This window comes from Capsicum annuum, chromosome 11 (genome assembly GCF_002878395.1).
Source record: "Capsicum annuum cultivar UCD-10X-F1 chromosome 11, UCD10Xv1.1, whole genome shotgun sequence".
NCBI classification, from domain to species: Eukaryota; Viridiplantae; Streptophyta; class Magnoliopsida; order Solanales; family Solanaceae; genus Capsicum; species Capsicum annuum.
In genome coordinates this window covers 235898818-235917035 of record NC_061121.1, presented here as the reverse complement: position 1 = coordinate 235917035, position 18218 = coordinate 235898818, and the positions used below count along the sequence as shown (strand labels likewise).

The window sequence follows — 18218 nt, the reverse complement described above, 5'->3', positions numbered from 1 at the left end:
TCACTAGACTTCAAATTTTTTTTTTTTCAAAAACACCATGATAATAAGATTACATATTACAAGAGATAGGAAATTGACACATAATATTTAATGGTCTAAGAATACACATCTTACTCTGTATAAATAAAAATCTGAGTAAAATACTTCCCCCATGGACTACAATACCATCCACACGTGCTACTAGCTACCACATTATTTTATCACTATAAAGGGGTAAATCATCCTCAAATATCGGTTATGACCCTCACTCTGACTTCTAACTTTGTGACTTCACATCAGTAACTTCTTGGTCTAATTTCATTACCTATAGCTTATGACAACAACACTTTAACTTATGCTACTATTCAGCTGGAAATACAACTCCAACATTTTGCTATACACCGTCCACATCTGTATCAAGATTTTTGGGAGGGACTAGATGTGCTTAATACCTTAAGCTGGAAAGCACGATTCCATCAGGATCAATGTTTACATTAGAATCAACACATATTGAAGCACCAACAGACTCCTCTCGAGTCTTTGCACAATTTTTTTTTCTTATATGACACAATCGAAAAAGACTATATCATGTAGATTCTAAACTTTTTGCACTTGAATCACCCCAATAATGGGACATGTCTCAGAACATTAGAGTAATGAAAGAATTTAGGATGACTTTACCTACATATGGGCGACACCAAAGCACGAATGACAGTATGAAAGAGGAACATTTTGACACTATTGCAAGAACTGGAACATGAAGAAAGAGAGCCATTCCTAAATGCCTATTAGCCTCCTGCTTATAAGTGTGGTGCGCTACACACCCATAAACAAGACTCTACCCAACGTGATTTTGTAGACACCATGGGACCATGAACCGTGCTTTAATACCAAGTTTGTCACGACCCAAACTGGGGCCCTAGCCGTGATGAGCATTCTGAACCATGAAGGCCCGAAACACCCCTATTTGTCTGATAATCATGCACATAACTCATATGATAAAAGAAATGTAAAAGATAAACAATATTATGAAAACATGGTCAAGAATCATATGAAATTAGTAACGGGGAATAATGTCCCACAATCTCAATACAACATCTCTATAACATCTGCGAAATCCCTACTACATGACTGAAATAAATATCTATCTGAAAACTGGGACAAGGCCCCCAGTAGATCCAAAACTAATAAATGATAAATGAAACTGCTAGATATCAGGCCTTTCGAAATATAGAAGGCTCACCAAGTGACTTTGCAAATCTGTCTGAGGAATCTACTGATTTTCTGGACCCCTAGACTGTGCCTCCAAAACTGGGAGGGAAGGGGGTCAATACAAAAGTACTGGTATGCAGAGATATCAAAATAAAACATAATATTTTTTAAAATATAGTTGAGAGACATTATAAAGCAGTTTCATATCAAATCATCTGAAAACACATGGGTGTAATGTAATTGTTTTCAACAACAATGTAATGCAGCTGAGCTAGGCAGAATAACCTACATATCATATTTACACCAACTGTCAAACCTCGGTTGTCGTCGAGATTAGAGTATAAGTGAGGGGAAGAAACACAAGATCACACAGTAGGGTGTCTCAACCCAATAGTAGTGCACAAGATCACAAAGCAGGGATCCTAACCATAGTCACAACTTGGGAATGACATAAAGTCAGGAACGCAAGATCACAAAGCAGGGTAGCAAATTCCCATAACGGCAAACACGGTTTCCAACAATGAACCCCTACACTCAAATGCCTTCTTCGACCATCCACCTATCTCATGTAAAATCAATGCATTCAAATTTTATCTAATTCAATAACATATCATATTCTGTAGGGTATCGTCATACCCAACTTGAAAGCCATCAATATCACATCATTTTTCTAATTCAACCATTGTATTCTACATGTTTCAACACAAATATCTCTCTCGTTTTCAACCAAAATCATATCAATTCTCAAAACATTTTATGTCATGCTTTTCAAGATGTTTTCAAACAATTTACATCATATGAACATTTAAAACAAATTCACATGAAGAGAGGGATTCCATATAATTCATGCTCTCAAATTAACACCTTTTCGAAACACATGCATATACACATATAATATGTCAAATCACTTTGGAAATAGGCCTAAAGACCAAATCAATATTATAGAAACATTTAAAACATAATTATATTCATAGTTTCAAAGCCCCCATTATAAAAACATGAATTTAAAGGACCATGGGATTTTAGGATAACCCCACATACCTCTATATGCGAAGATGATAGGAGTTTCTTGAAGCCTACGTTCTGGGGATTCCAAATATGCAATTAGTTTCAAAAACCCACAGTTGAATCTTGAGTTTCTTGGGTTTTTATTTTGAAACCCTAAGAAGAGTTCTTGAGCAATTTTGATGAATGAAGGTGTATTTTGGGATATTTGGGGACTGAATTTCGTGTTTATGGCTAAATAAGGGTGGGAAAAAGACTATTTTGCCCTAAAAACAGAGTGTTTAAGTCACTTGAGTAGTATGCAGCGCACACCTTATCGCATAATATAGGTTGTGCGGCACACTCTTCATCACACATATTAGGTTGTGCATTTCACACCTTATGGCATAAGTTAGGATGTGCGTCGCACACCTTATGCAGCATGACACACTCCACTTTGCAAAGCCATAACTTCTTCCTCGGGTGTCATATTTTTGTGAAATTAGTCTCGTTGGAAAGATAATTTGAAGGCCTTTCATTTGATATATAGTAGGCACTCTAATTCAATATATACAAAGAGTAATAACCAAATGAAGTTGACGCGAGTTTTGATGCTTACTAAAACTCAATCGATGAAAAAGCTTTCAACTCGTCCTTGAGTTAGGGGACCTCCATGATCTCAATTCATGCTCAACTAAATTTATACACCACATAGTTGATTAAAATACTATATTCACAATAGATTTATGGTTTTTGGAATGTGTACAAGTAGAAATGATAATTTACGTTCAAGTCTGAAACTATGGGGTGTTACAAAAAATTATTGCATTATTGGTTCGATTCAATTTTTTCTTATTGGGTTATTGGTTAAATTGATAACCCAATAAGAAAATATATATGACTTATTATATATTTATCTTTTATTTATACAAATTAACAAACCTATTATTTCAATTATATAAACTCTTAATTTCTCCTAACAACATTTAGTTCAAACTTGAAGATTTTTGTAAATTTAAACATTTCATGTAGGATTTTTGTTGCAACTAAATTCATTTTTTACATGTTAGTTACTACTATTTTTATTTTATGAGTATTTTCTTATCGGTTAAATCGAAAACCGAATCGTTAAAGACTAAAAACCAAAAAAGAATATTTTATTGGTTTGGTTATTGGTTTAGCATATTTAAAAATTGAATACCGATAAATCTAACGATAATATGTAAAACCCAGCCGAACGAACCGATGCACTCCCCTAGACACAAATGCTTTAATTACTTGACAAATTGTATGAGATGCACACATTTTGCATGACAAATTCCGATACAAGACTCGCATATATGTATTTATTTTAACTTTATATGATAGTCTAAGTATTTATTTGTGCAACACTCAAAATTAAAATATATAAATATTTGCTGATGATGTCAAGTTGAAAACACATTTATGTATTATGTTAAACGTATAATTCCTTTTTTGAACTATAGCTATAACATCTAGCATGAGTGAATGTACTCTAATTTTAAGTTGATGAATTCACCTAACATTACTTTAATTAGTAGAGTAATGAGCAAAATTAAATTCATTGCTATTTATTTATATTTTAAAAAAGCAAGGTGGAGTCAGAGAGCAATTACCATAATTAAAAAGGAGCTAAAGGTATAATTAAATGAGATGCATGGAGTCTTTTGATAGAGTGTATTAAAAAATTAATAACAACAAAAATAATAAATTCAGTGTATTTCCACATAGTGGGGTCTGGAGAGGGTAAGATGAACGTAGTCCATATTACTACCTCCGGAGAGGTAGAAAGGCTGTTTTCTATAGACTCCCGGCTCAAGACAAGGAATAATAATCAAATTTGTGATAAAGTATGGAATGTATTACGTAAAAATTAATGCATCCATTAATTTAATGTGTATTAGTAGTCCCTTGTTTGATATATATCTTTTTATCTTATGTATAACTAATGCAAAAATTAGTTATATACTCTATTGTGTATTAAGGTGTGTATTTCTAATATCTCAAAATTTATGACATTAGTAATGCAATGGATCTAATGCATGCATTAACATGCTTAAAGTGGGGGTATTATGTAAAAAAAATTATGTAATTCGTGTTATTTTTAATACATTGAATTAAATACTGTATAAGAAACAACAACAACAACAATAACACCCAGTGTATTCTCACATAGTGGGGTCTGGGGAGGATAGTGTATGCAGATCATATCACTACTCAAGTGAAGTAGAGAGGATATTTCCAATAGACTCCCAGCTTAGGATCATAATAATATACCAAACATAAAAGATAAATGCATATAAACTAATACAATACGCAAAATAAAACTATCAATATAACAAATATCAAAGAAACTGTATATAAATTAGTATCGTATGAAAAAATAGCCAATCTACCAAGCAGTGTCAGCTTTGTGTTGGGTGGTTGGTAGTCAAGAAAGTGTCAGCTTTCTCAAAAAGAAAAACCCCAATAAAGAAAGAAGTCCCTCCACTTTCACCATTGATTCAATGTTATTGTTAATACGTAGAATCAAATACTGCGTAAGAAAATAGAAGCATAATTAATGTAAATATTATTAATATACCATATTTTATATTATTTTTATAAAATAATATTTTATATTATTTTTATGAGAAAATACTCTAATTAATTTTGTTGAAATTATCTATCTATATAATAAAGAAGGATAGTCTAGCCTAAAACTAAGACAAGTGTCATATTGAGAACTATCTATTTGAATTTTACAACAAAAAACCATCATTTCATAACAAAAAGCTATTTTATTGATTATTTAAATATTTAATATTATTTCATATTTAATATTTAATAAATTACATTTCATATGTTTTTAATAATAGTAGTATAAGAAAATAAATATGAATGATTTCATTACAATTGGCTAAAAGAAATATTACAAGAAAAAATTATTTAAGAGAATAACCAATTAATAAATAGTAACTGATCAATTTATATAGAAAATATTGTAATCATTCTGAATAAAAAATATTAAAAAAAGGTGTCATCCCTCAAAATAATTAAGTTTGACCTATTTTTGTAAATAAATAAATGAATGAATATAAGAAAATCCATAATTAGGAAAAAAATAATTGTTACCTTATTTGAGTTTTTACCAAATTATAAAGATAATAATAATCAATTGACTACAATTAAATTATAAATTTATAAGAAATATTTGAAAATTAAATTAGTAATTAGGAAAATAAATAATTCTTACCTTTGTAAAATTCTTTCCAAAATTAAAAAGGTAATTGATATCAATTTAATGTAATCACTCTATAAAAACATGAGAAATTCATGGGATTGAATTTCCAAAATTATAAAGGTAATTAATATCAATTCTTTTCGTATTTGAGCCCTTTAAACATTTGTAGATTAGTTAAATATAATCAAGCTACAAAATTAGGACAAATTTATGGTAAATAAATAGATAATATTAATAATAATTTTATTGCTATCAAATTAATTAGATTAAATTGAACTAGAAATTAGTTAATATTGACAATTACTTTAATAAAAAAAAATATATGGAAAGATTCATTATTGATATGCATATATTGGTTAAAAAACAACGAACGTTGACTACTACTTTAGCTATAAATATATTTTAAAATTTACATACAACATTAAATTTAAGAAACTTGACTTTATTAAAAAAGATTTATAGACAAAAAAATGTCATCCCTCAAAACAATTAAATTTGAACTATTTTAGTGAAACAATGAAAGTTTAAATATAAGAAAATCCATAATTAAGAAAAGAAATAATTGTCACCTTATTTGAGTTTTTTGAAAATTTTAAATATAATTAAATAATCAAATTGTAAATTGATAAGAAATTTTTGAGAAATAAATCAGTAATTAAGAAAATAAATAATCGTTACCTTTTTAAAATTCTTCTCAAAATTATAAAGGTAATTAATCTAAATTTGATATAACCAAACTATAAGAATATGTGAAATTCATGGGATAAAATTTTTGAAATTATAAAAGTAATTAATATCAATTATTTCCATATTTGAGTCCTTTATATAATTGTTAATTAATTAAATATAATCAAGCTATAAAATTAGGATAGATTTATGGTGATTGAATATATAATATTAATAATAATTTCATTATTATAAAATTAATTAGATCAAATTGAAATAGAAATCAGTTAATATTGAAAATTATTTTAATAAAAAATATATGCAAAGTTTCGTGATTGATATACATATATTGATAAAAAACAATAAACATTGACTACTACTTTAGAGATAAATATATTTTAAAATTTACAACATTAAATTTAAGGAACTTGAGTCTATATTATGATCATAAAATTGATTCTAATAAATTGAAATTAATTAGTTGATTGTATAATTTTATTACAATTATGTCGTACATCATTTTTTTTATATAAAAATACATATAATTAATTAATTGATTTTGTGCAAGCTACTACGATCTTATTAATTCAAATGAAATAATTTGTAATTGGTAAGTTTTGATTATAGAAAGAAAGAAGATTATTATATGCCTTTAGCATTTCTTATGTATTAAAAAGGATTTAGAGATAAAAAGTTGTCATCCCTCAAAACAATTAAATTTGAACTATTTTAGTAAAACAATAAAAGATTGAATATAAAAAAATCCATAATTTAGAAAAAACTAATTGTTACCTTAGTTGAGCTTTTAGAAAATTATAATGATAATTAAATAATCAATTAACTATAATCAAATTATGAATTTATAAGAATTTTTTGAGAAATAAATCAGTAATTAAGAAAAAAAATAATCATTACCTTTTTAAAATTCTTCCCAAAATTAAAAAGGTAATTGATATCAATTCAATATAATCAATCTATACAAAACTAAGAAATTCATGGGATTGAATTGGCGAAATTATGAAGGTAATTAGTATCAATTGTTTTCATAGTTGAGCCCTTTATGTAATTGTAGATTAATTAACTACAATCAAGCTATAAATTAGGACAGATTTATGGTAAATAAATATATAATATTAATAATAATTTTATTATTATCAAATTAATTAGATTAAATTGAGTTAGAAATCAGTTAATATTGACAATTATTTTAATAAAAAATATATGCAAAGTTTCGTAATTGATATACATATATTGGTTACAAAAACAATGAACACTGACTTCTACTTTAGCCATAAATATATTTTAAAATTTACAATATTAAATTTAAAGAACTTGAGTCTATATATTATGATCATAAAATTGATTCTAATTAATTGAAATTATTTAGTTGATTGTATAGTTTTATTACAACAATTTCGTACATCATTTATTTAATAAAAGTACAAATAATTAATTGTTTGATTTTGTGCAATCTACTATGATCTTATTAATTCAAATGAAATAATTTTTAAATGGTAAGTTTGGATTATAAAAATAAAGGAGATTATTGTATGACTTTAGAATTTCTTATGTATTAAAAAAGATTTATAGACAGAAAAAATGTCATACGTCAAAACAATTAAATTTGAACTATTTTAGTAAAACAATAAAAGATTGAATTTAAGAAAATCTGTAAATGAGAAAAAAATAATGGTTACCTTATTTAAGTTTTCAGCAAATTATAAATATAATTAAATAATCAATTAACTATAATCAAATTATAAATTTATAAGAAATTTTTGAGAAATAAATCAGTAATTAGGAAAAAAAAATTGTTACCTTTTAAAAATTCTTCCCACAATTAGAAAGGTAAATAATATCAATCTGATATAATCAAATTATAAGGATATGAGAAATTCATGGGATTGAATTTTTGAAATTATAAAGTAATTAATATCAATTGTTTCCATATTTGAGTCCTTTATGTAATTATAGATTAATTAAATATAATCAAGCTATAAAATTAGGACAAATTTATGGTTAACAAATATATAATATTAATAATAATTGTATTGTTATCAAACTAATTAGATTAAATTGCGGTAAAAATCAACTAATATTAACAATTATTTTAATAAAGAATATATGCAAAGTTCCGTAATTGATATACATATATTGATTAAAAAAACAACGAACATTGACTAGTACTTTAGCCATAAATATATTTTAAAATTTACAACATTAAATTTAAGGAACTTTAGTCTATATATTATGATCATAAAATTTAATCTAATTAAGTGAAATTAATTAGTAGATTGTGTAGTCTTATTACAATTATATCGTACTTTATTTATTTAATGGAAATATATATCATTTATTAACTGATTTTGTACATTCTACTATCATATTATTAATTCAAATGAAACAATTTTTAAATGGTAAGTTTAGACTATAAAAAGAAAGGAGATTATTGTATGACTTTAGTATTTCTTATGTATTAAAAAAGATCTAGAGATAAAAGAAATATAATATTACAATATTTTTGGGTTATTTAATTAATTTATCATGTTTCAAAATATTGTTTATATCAATTCAGTGATGTTTATATGGAAAATTTAAATTTTGACAAAATAAATATCTTAAATTTCATAATTTAAGTTAATTTGTGTGCTAATTTGAAAAAGTTAATTTATAGTTTACATTTTATTTCTATTATATGGAAAATTTGACCTCATATGGCTATTTATAGCTATTGAATAACATAAAATATTTGTTACACTTTTCTTCTCTCTCTCTCTCTCTCCCATGGGTATTTCTCAAGTTTTTCATTATAAGTATGTAAATATTCACTTGCCATATTTCTGGATCCTTGTAAATATTCACTTGCCATATACAGATCTTTGTAAATATTTACTTACAATTTATAGATCCTTGTTAGTTGTATATATGCAGTGTACAATGATGAGTGAAAGACACAGAAAAAAAAGTTTTCTCCATTCTAGTCTTTTGATATTTTTACATTTCAAGAAAAAGTGACAAGAATCCTACAGATTCTGACAACCTTTTGCTGGCTCTTACTCTTTCAACTCTTTGATTCAGTAATTTCTCTTTTTTTTTTATTATTTACCATGATTATTTGTTTTATCAGAAGAATTTGATAAGTTCTTTGAATTGTTCTTGTGCTATTTGTTTGTGGGGTATTTTATTAATTTTCAGTAGAAGACTAGTAGTAAACTGTTTCGCGTCATGTCTCTTCTGGTAGTAGTATTAATATATATTTTTCATTTCTACTTGTTGTATCGTATACCTTTGTTTTCTTACTTGCTACTGTTGTTAATATCCTCGTGTTTTTGCTTTCCTTGCTGAGGATTTATGGGAAACAAATTTCTACGTGCCAAGGTAGGGGTTACGTATATTGTTGTTGAAGAAGAAGCATGTAGAAAGAGAGATGTTTTGCTTTGTCTCATAAGTATTTAGTTAGCTTGCAGTAATTTCATGAATGGATAATGATTTGTGAGTGGCTGTTTATAAGTGTTTTGCTTTGTCCTTTGAAATCTCATGGACACTAGTTTGATTCATGTACAGTCTCTATACATAGAGATGATGAACAACAACTTTTTATTTTTTCGATCATCAACTAATGATGCAAACAAGACCCCTTCACCACCATTAAAGTCTAAGGAAGTTTCTTCTTGGAGGAGTGCTTCATTGTCATCTGGATCCTTTTATGACAGTGGGCTAGGAAAAAAAATTTCACGGATCTGAGAAAATCTCCCCATGGTCATAGTTAGAAAGTTCATCCTAAGAAATCTGGTCGTGATTCAAGCCGGTATGCATATCATTTTGTTGTAGCTTCCTTTTTCACACTTAAACTGATGTTTTAATTTGCATTTGCTTGTCCAAAGTTATGACAAATGTTTCTTCACGGCAGAGACCTTAGCATTCCAGTGTTGATTCGGAATATTAGAAGATTGACAAAGGAGAAGGTAAAAATAGCTTCTGAAGTTTCAAGCATGCTACGGAATCAAGTTGCTGAAAGGGCTTCTGCTAAGGAAGAAGCCAGCATATTACAGGCAAAACTAGATTCACGAACATGAAGATTGGAGACAGAAAAGAATGAGTTACAATACTGGAAAATGAGTTGGATAGAAGATCCAGCGATTGGTCTCTAAACCTTGAGAAATACCAAATTGAAAAACATAGACTCCCTGAAAGGGCAAGGGAGCTTGTAGAGCAGAATTTCTCTCTACAAAAGGAAGTCCCTTCATTTAATGAGAAGGAAGTAGATAATAGAATTAAGATGTCATTTTTGGAGAAACACCTTGAAGATTTATTTAAGATAATATAGCAAGTGTCAGAGGAGAATCAAAATCTATAGCAGCAGGTCACTCAGTTACAAGCGAAAAATCGAGTAGCTCAAGACAATAGAGATTATGTCTGGGAAAACTACTAGGAAAAGGTTAAAGAGCTTAAATCGGAGACTTTGCTAGCAACTGTGTTAAGGGAGAAGCTCTAATCCGAGGAGATGGACATAAATTAACTTCAGGCTGATCTAGCTGCAACAGTTAGAGGTAACGACATTCTCAAATGTGAAGTGAAAAATGCACTGGATGCTCTTTCTTATCCCACACCCAAGTTGAAATATCTCAAGCTTCAGGTAAGCAGGCAATGTTAAGATCTCATTACAAAAAAATAGTTTTTATTTTTTAACTTTGGATACCTCGTCTTCATATATGATAGCCTGTTCGCATGTTACTCTCTCTCTGCATTAGCTTTCTACTTCTGTTTGATTTAGGGTTCATATTTGTTCCATCTGAAGCTCATGGTTTTCTTTATGAACTTGTATACATGAGTTACTGGCATATGGTAGTCTTCTGTGAAATGTCTGATTGCCTTAATGTTTAATCACTTGAACCAACCAAGAACATGATAAACTTTGTGATATCATCAAACCCATTGATCTAATTATGCTCTGATGTGGTAAGTTTGCTTGTTCATCTAACTTAATTCTTGGACAAGCTCACGAGTTATCTACTGTGAATTTTAACAGTTAAAAAGGATTCATGATTTGGTTGAACTTCTAGTCTATGAGTTTGTTTTGAATTTCTGATGAAATATTATTGGTGATCTTTGCGTCTTTCTTGTTTTTCATGGTTTACGGTTGATTCTAGTTTGCAAGAATGCATGAAGGAAGTTGGCGTTGTGAAGGCGATACTACCAAAAGTGTTTCAGGAGAGGGATTTCATGTGGAAGGAAGTTAAGAGCTACAGTGAGATGAACATGCTGTTGAATTATGAGATCAACATGTTGAAAAAGAAGGTAGATACCCTCGATGAAGACTTTCTTATGAAAGAAGGTCAAATCACAATCTTGAAAGACTCAATAGGCAAACCTTTCAACCTTCTTACAAGTCATGATTCTCTGTTGGAGTGATGGATGCTAAATGGCCAAACTACAATTCATATTTTGTTCATTGACTGTAGTGTTCATACTTCTTGTATACTTACTATTTTTACTCTTATTCTTTCCCCCCTTTGATACTTGTTAAATAGAAAGTTTGCTTCTTTCTTTTGCAATTTTTTTGAATCTTCAATTGTAAACATTTCTTTTACTTGCTGGTAATCAAGACAATGAACTTCTTTTGATTCATTTGGTTTTGGAAGTATTGGCTTTTTTTTGTCTTATGAAGTATTTAGTGAGGATTGGTGCTACCATTTTCTTCTCGTCTCTGAGGTAGAGGTATGGTTTGCATATATTCTGCTCGAATATACATCGGGTTTGTTGTTGCTGTTGTATGGAGATTGTGTGTATAATTACAATCGTATATTTGTTGTCGGGTCATCCACACTTTCATTCCTTGCAGGGGAAAGGTCATTAAGCTTACTGAGTTAACTTCTTATTGATGTATTCTTTCACTAAGGTTGTCACTGGGTAGCTAAAAAAAGCACTTGTCTAACTGGGCAGTTCATGTTCAGTTTGTGTATATATTAAGTAACGTCCAAATTTTTAACCATATAACTTTACCTCAAAATGGTGCATGGACCAGAGCTGCTCTTAAATCTGGTCGGTTGGCAGACTCTTCCATTTGATCTGCAATCAAATGCCTGCTTTGTCTCAGTATATTTGATTCTGTTATGCTCATTCACACATGGTTTATGCCAAGTATGTGAGACACATACAGAAGCCTCTAGTTTCATACTCTTTATATAGTTTTAAACTTCATTTGACTTGCTATGAGGGAGTTCCACCCCTCCCTTTGATCATTCTTTCAGATACCGAGTTCCACCCCGCCCTTTGATCATTCTTTCAGATACCCTCTTTTATTTGCCTCCACCATGTTTTAAATTTTCCTTCCAGTACCTAATGCTTCACCTGCCACATTAAATATTGTTTGCACATTTTTAAACTATGCACTGCATTCAATTTCAAAAAACAAAAAAACTATGCACTACATTGTAGTACATTTTGATAATTTTTTGGTATGTTAGTATGTTCTTTATGTTTATGCTTACATCAAGCAGACACAATTATTATGAAGGTGGAATTGGTTTCTGTACTATTTTCCTTTTGCGTGTAACTTCTGAAGTTATTTGGAATCCATTTTTTATATGTCAATGAGAGCCTTCGATGTCTTTCCTGATAATGTTTATGCTTACATCAAGCAGACATAGTTATAATGAAGGTGGAATTGGTTTCTGTACCATTTTCCTTTTGTGTGTAACTTCTGAAGCTATTTGGGATCTATCATTTATATGTCAATGAGAGTTTTTGATGTCTTTCCTGATATTAAACCGGTCATTTTTTCTTTAACATGTCTAATCTCCTATATACCTAGCTTTCTGATATTCAATGATGTAAACAATTTCCCTTCAAGAACTTGCACTTACCTAATTCCTAGTAAGACAGTCTTAGAATCTTCTACGCTGAAAGATGCCTATTGGTGGTTAGTTTTTTGGCCAGGAGGTTGCATTGGAAGGTACAAGCAAACATGATATTGGTAAAACTAGCAAACACCATATTTTTTTGAAGTGATAGCATATATACTATGTGGGCAGTATTTTCTTTACAAAAATAAGCCTCTCTGTGCTTTACAAGGCCTCTAAAGTTGCAAAATGGATTCAGCACCCTCTACAAGAAACTCTTAACGTCAAAATAATGAGTTGTTTGACCTTATCTGCAACAAGAATGATGAGAACTGTGTTTAGTTTGGAGCCTGTCCCTAAGCTCGTCTAGACTTATCCTTATCTTCATTGCCTTTTATTTGCTTGTTATCTTTGTTCTTGCTAGAACCTACATTTGAGAAGCTTGTGTTGTTGTCTCAAGTTAATGTTTAAGTTTTCTTTCCTTACTGCAGTGCATCAAAATTCAACTTGTGGTGCTGCTGAAAATGTTGGAACTGCTGCAAAACCTAATGGCATAATGCATAAACCTGTATGTGCTGATAGACCCAATGCATTTAGTAACAACAACTCATCTATTCTCTCTTGCATACAAACAAAAGTTGATATTCCTTCTCAAACAGCAGGTCCATCCACGTTTGAGCTCCTGGACCATGCTCTTGTTGGGCCTGGGCATGAAGGTGGTATTAGAGTGGGTGAAAGTCCCACATTGTTGGGGAGTGAACTGTCGGTCTTCTTTGTCACTGCAGGTAAGGTTATGGATGCTTGGGGAGGGATAAATGAATTTTGAATGTAGAGACATTATGACAACTATTTTCCCCACATCTTTAGCAGTTCCAGCCTATGCTTCCAGCCCAGCAGGCACAACCTTATGGTTCCGGGTCGTCTCAAAAATTTCTGCCACTTGGACATGCAAATGTTGAGATGTTTCAACCTTCTCAAATCCAATTTCCTCAACCTATGCAATAGGTTATTGGTAGACCTGTAGTAGGAATGCATAGTATGCCTCAGGGACCACCTATTCCCATGATTTTCAGTGAAATTTTCCGATGTCAAATAACCACATGCCTGGTTCTGGTGGCCCAAATTTACCTCTTTCTTCTTCATATAATGTAAGGCCTTGGGAAGATCTTTTGTGATTATTATCAATTAGTTTCCGATGTTCCATTCATATATTGATGAAATACATTTTGTTATCGTCTTTAACAGCAGGTAAATGCAGATTCTTCTGGCGGGTATCAAACACAGATAAATAATCATAGGTTTCCATCAGGGGTACAACCCTGTATGCCAATAAGTAATCATAATGTGAATTCTGCAACAACTATGTAGAAGACTAGAGAATTAGCAGCTCCCTTGTTTTTTTCGATAAGAATTCAATGTGTTTTATTGTACCCATTTTGCATAAATATTGTCAATAAGTAACATGCTTAAATTAATGGGTTAATGGGTGTGTGTTGACTGAGAGAGTCAACATGTGAATTCTATGATAGTGTTTTGTAAGTAAATTAAGATTTCAGTGAACAAAAAAGGTGTAAAACCGCGGTATACAAAAATATCATTTTTATTCAGATCCAATGTTTTTACCACTTTGTGTTCTCCAGACAGAAAAAAGAGCATGCCTATTTGGCTTTCCGGAGTTCTTGCTTTTGGATTATATTCACATAGGTTAGTCATATGAATAGGTTAATGTCTGCATCAAAAACACTTAATGTCTTGTCTATGAACAAGTGGTGGATATGTTGGCCCCCATCACTGCCAAGAAATCCCTCAAGTATCCACATCTAGTGCTTTGTACATCATTCTGCTTCCATTAGCACTGGAGATAATAGGCCCCTTTGTTTAAGTCCTCATTGTCAAAGTTATCATATGGGCTGCCGTTCACCGCTACCAATTTCTACCTGACTGTTGATCAGCAGAACTTGATACACCTCTACCGATAACTTCATTTTGACCCCATTTCTCTATTATCATACATATTTTACATGTGGCTAAATGCTAGTAGGTATTGCTGTTTTCAGCATCTTTTGATGATCAGTAGGCCAATTATGGTTGCTAATGTTGTCATATTTCCAATGGCTTTATTACTCCAAACAATTAATAACATTCTTACAATTCTTGAATTGATTTTTAGATACTATTATAATAGAAGGACAAGAATCTCTACCTGGGAGAAACCTCGAGAGCTGATGACAGAAATGGAGGTGAGGTCTCATGTCATCGAGATTTTTATCGGTAGTTTTATCCAATTTCCTGTGCTTATCAATGAAAAAAGAAGTACACAATTCTTTTTCTATGAAGCTTCGTAGAACCTCTTTTTCTTTCCTAAGTATATGTGATTTCTGTTGAAAGTTTGTTTAGCGAGCAGATTTCCTCGGTCTTACTATACTATGTAGGCTTTATTTAGGATTTGCATTGACCTTTTATTTCCTATATAGTTCTAAAATATTTTATATTTAACACTATTGTTCTAAAAAATGTGTTTAAGCATACACGACAGGATTGTATTTGGTCTAATTTAAACAATTTTATTTACTTTCTGATTAATGTAATGTTATTGTAACTCTATGGCGATATGGAGAGAGGAAACTTGATATAATATTGGGGTTCTCACTTCTCATTCTGGTTTACAGAATAATAGTTTGGGTGGTGGTACACTTGCACCCAAGAGTGTGACCTAGTGGTCAATGAAGTAGATTGAGAACCATGAGGTCTCAAGTTTAATTTCCAACAGATATAAAAATACTAGGTGATTTTTTATCGTCTGTCCAAGCCTTGATGGACAGATTTACCCAGTATCTGTGCTGGTGGGAGGTAGCAGTACCTGGTGTAACTAGTTAAGGTGCAAGCTGGCCCAAACACGACGGTTATCAAAGAAAGTTTGGCTGGTTGTAAGGGACAAGTATTAAGTGACCAACAACTGGAGCTGTAAGTAAGTTTGAACATTTTTATTCTTTTCTTTTTGAGATAAACAGTTTTTTTTGGAGATATTACTTTGTATTAGTCAGCGTTAAGGTTATGCTAGCAGTCCAAAAGAAATGAAAAATAATGAAAATAATGCGAGGATTCGAACAGATCTACTACCTGTTATGCATCCTGTACACATTGGCCCTTAAACAAAAGCAAAAATCTACAATGCTATTTAATTTAACTTTTTGAATGGAATTATATTTATCTTCAAAATACCTTCAACTTTTCTCACTACATACAGTCCACCAAATATAAGGAAGGATTGTTCTCCCCCATTTCTTCTAACTCTTGCTAATCCTCTCTAATCCAACAGCTCAACAGATTGTTGTATGTCTTTTGATAGTCCACTTTACTTCAACTCAATAGATCTGGTATATGTTCTGGCATGGTTCACTTTACTACTATTAAACTAAAGATGTCAAATGGGCGGGGTTGGCTGGATTTGGACGGATCAAAGAGGTCTGAGTTAATAAATTGGCGGGTTATTAACCCACCCTAAAGCTACTTGGGCTGAAATGGGTTGGTTTGAAATGCTCTAAAATGCGGGTCATAACCCAACCCACCCAATTTGAACTCAGATTTAATTTCTTTATTTGTTATTTTATAAACTTTTAGTACTTGAAAAACTATTATCTTTTTTTTGAACTTGGTAACTTTGTATTATATCACACAGTACATAGGTTGTACTAAAACCTTTATGTACAAGAGTACTCCTAAATGGACTGTTCTATATCTAAATTTAGTCTAGAACATCAATTATCAAGGCAGTATCATTAGAGTATAGTCTAATGAATTTCAGCTGTAAATTTCAATATATAACAAGATATTATTTTTACAATTAGTATCATTTGTCATTCAAAATATGAAATTCATTTAGAATCTCATAATGTATTGTCAACTAGATGAAGACATATGACTGAATGTGTTACAACTAAAGTTAAATCATGATTAAAATATAAAATGTAACAAATATTTAGATTACATTTATGAAAAACATATAAATAATTATAATATATATGTATATCAGTTCGGTTTGGTCATTTTGTCGGTTATTTTAGAGTAAAACGAAACGAAACCAAACCAAACCAAATTAATATCGGTTTTTTAAAATTCAAATCCAAACCAAACCTAAACAAATATAGGTTTTTTTAATCGGTTTGGTTTGGATCGCGGTTCATTTAGTTAAAAACCAAATCGTGAACACCCCTAGTTGGCAGTGGATATAATTAGAATAATGAAAGTGGTAGGTGTGGTAGCGGCTGGCAGTGTAGTTGGTAGTGATGTTGGTTGTGATGGTGGAAGTGGTTGATGGTGGTGACAGGTGATTGTGGATAGAGTGGTGGTGAATTTTATCCTACACAAGAATATCTGAAAACTATATTTAGACTTGGTTCCACATCTGAATGATTAAGATCTACTCAGACCTATTAAGAGCTAAAATCCTAACAAAAACAAATGCACTTAATGATTTGAGGTCTAAACAGGTTCATAAATCCAATAAGTACAAACAAATGAGACCTGAAAGTAGTTTGTCTGGTCAAGTTTTGACCATGTTTTGTCCATTTGTACCACACCCCAGTTTTGATTTCACTTCGTATGATATCGAGCAACTTAAAACCAAATTCAAAATATATTGTGTTGTCAACTATATAAATTGGACTAAATAAACTTAGTGTCAGAATTCGCCTCTGAAGAGGTAGTTGAGATGTAATGAAAGTAAAGGCTTGGAAAATATTAGCCTCGGAAAAAGTGCCTGAGAGCATCTCTGTTTCTCTAAATAAAGTTGCATCTCCCTCACTATGATTTTTTGTCCGTAATACACACTTGCGACTAACTAAACGATATATTGTTTCATCCTCTGCCCTTTCTAAAAAGAATTGAAGTTGAATGATCAAATGTTATTAGCATTTATCTCCTCGCTTGATGAAAGAGGGAGTTTACCTGGTATCCTAGCATGGTAATGATCCTGTTCTACTCTTATTCAATGATTGAATTTGGTAATGTTTTCTTGAGTTAGGCTCTTGCTATGGGATGGTGAGAGTTATACATAAACTCAGATGCTGAAAATCTTTTCTTTTTCCCTTGTAAGATAAAGATGTCAACTTCTATCTTTAAAGTTTGTATTATTGTTTGTGTGCATAAATGATTCTTATTAAGTAAATATAACAAAAGCGCTATTAACAGAGATAATATCCATTTTTATTTATTCACTTTTTATCAATTATCCAAACAGGGGTGCTTGATTTTTCCTTCAATTTAACCTGATTAGTGCAATTAAGTTTATG

The 18218-nt window shown here is 30.6% G+C and overlaps 1 protein-coding gene across 1 annotated transcript in view; it reads left to right on the top strand.

The window, feature by feature from the left end:
* The first annotated feature begins 14007 nt into the window (after nt 1-14007).
* LOC107863573 (pre-mRNA-processing protein 40A) overlaps nt 14008-18218 on the top strand; it is a 69466-nt gene continuing 65255 nt past the window's right edge. The window contains 3 exon segments of the mRNA XM_047400055.1: nt 14008-14075; nt 14173-14175; nt 15098-15167. Of these exon segments, the coding sequence (XP_047256011.1) occupies nt 15153-15167 (15 nt within the window). The 5' untranslated portion in view covers nt 14008-14075; nt 14173-14175; nt 15098-15152.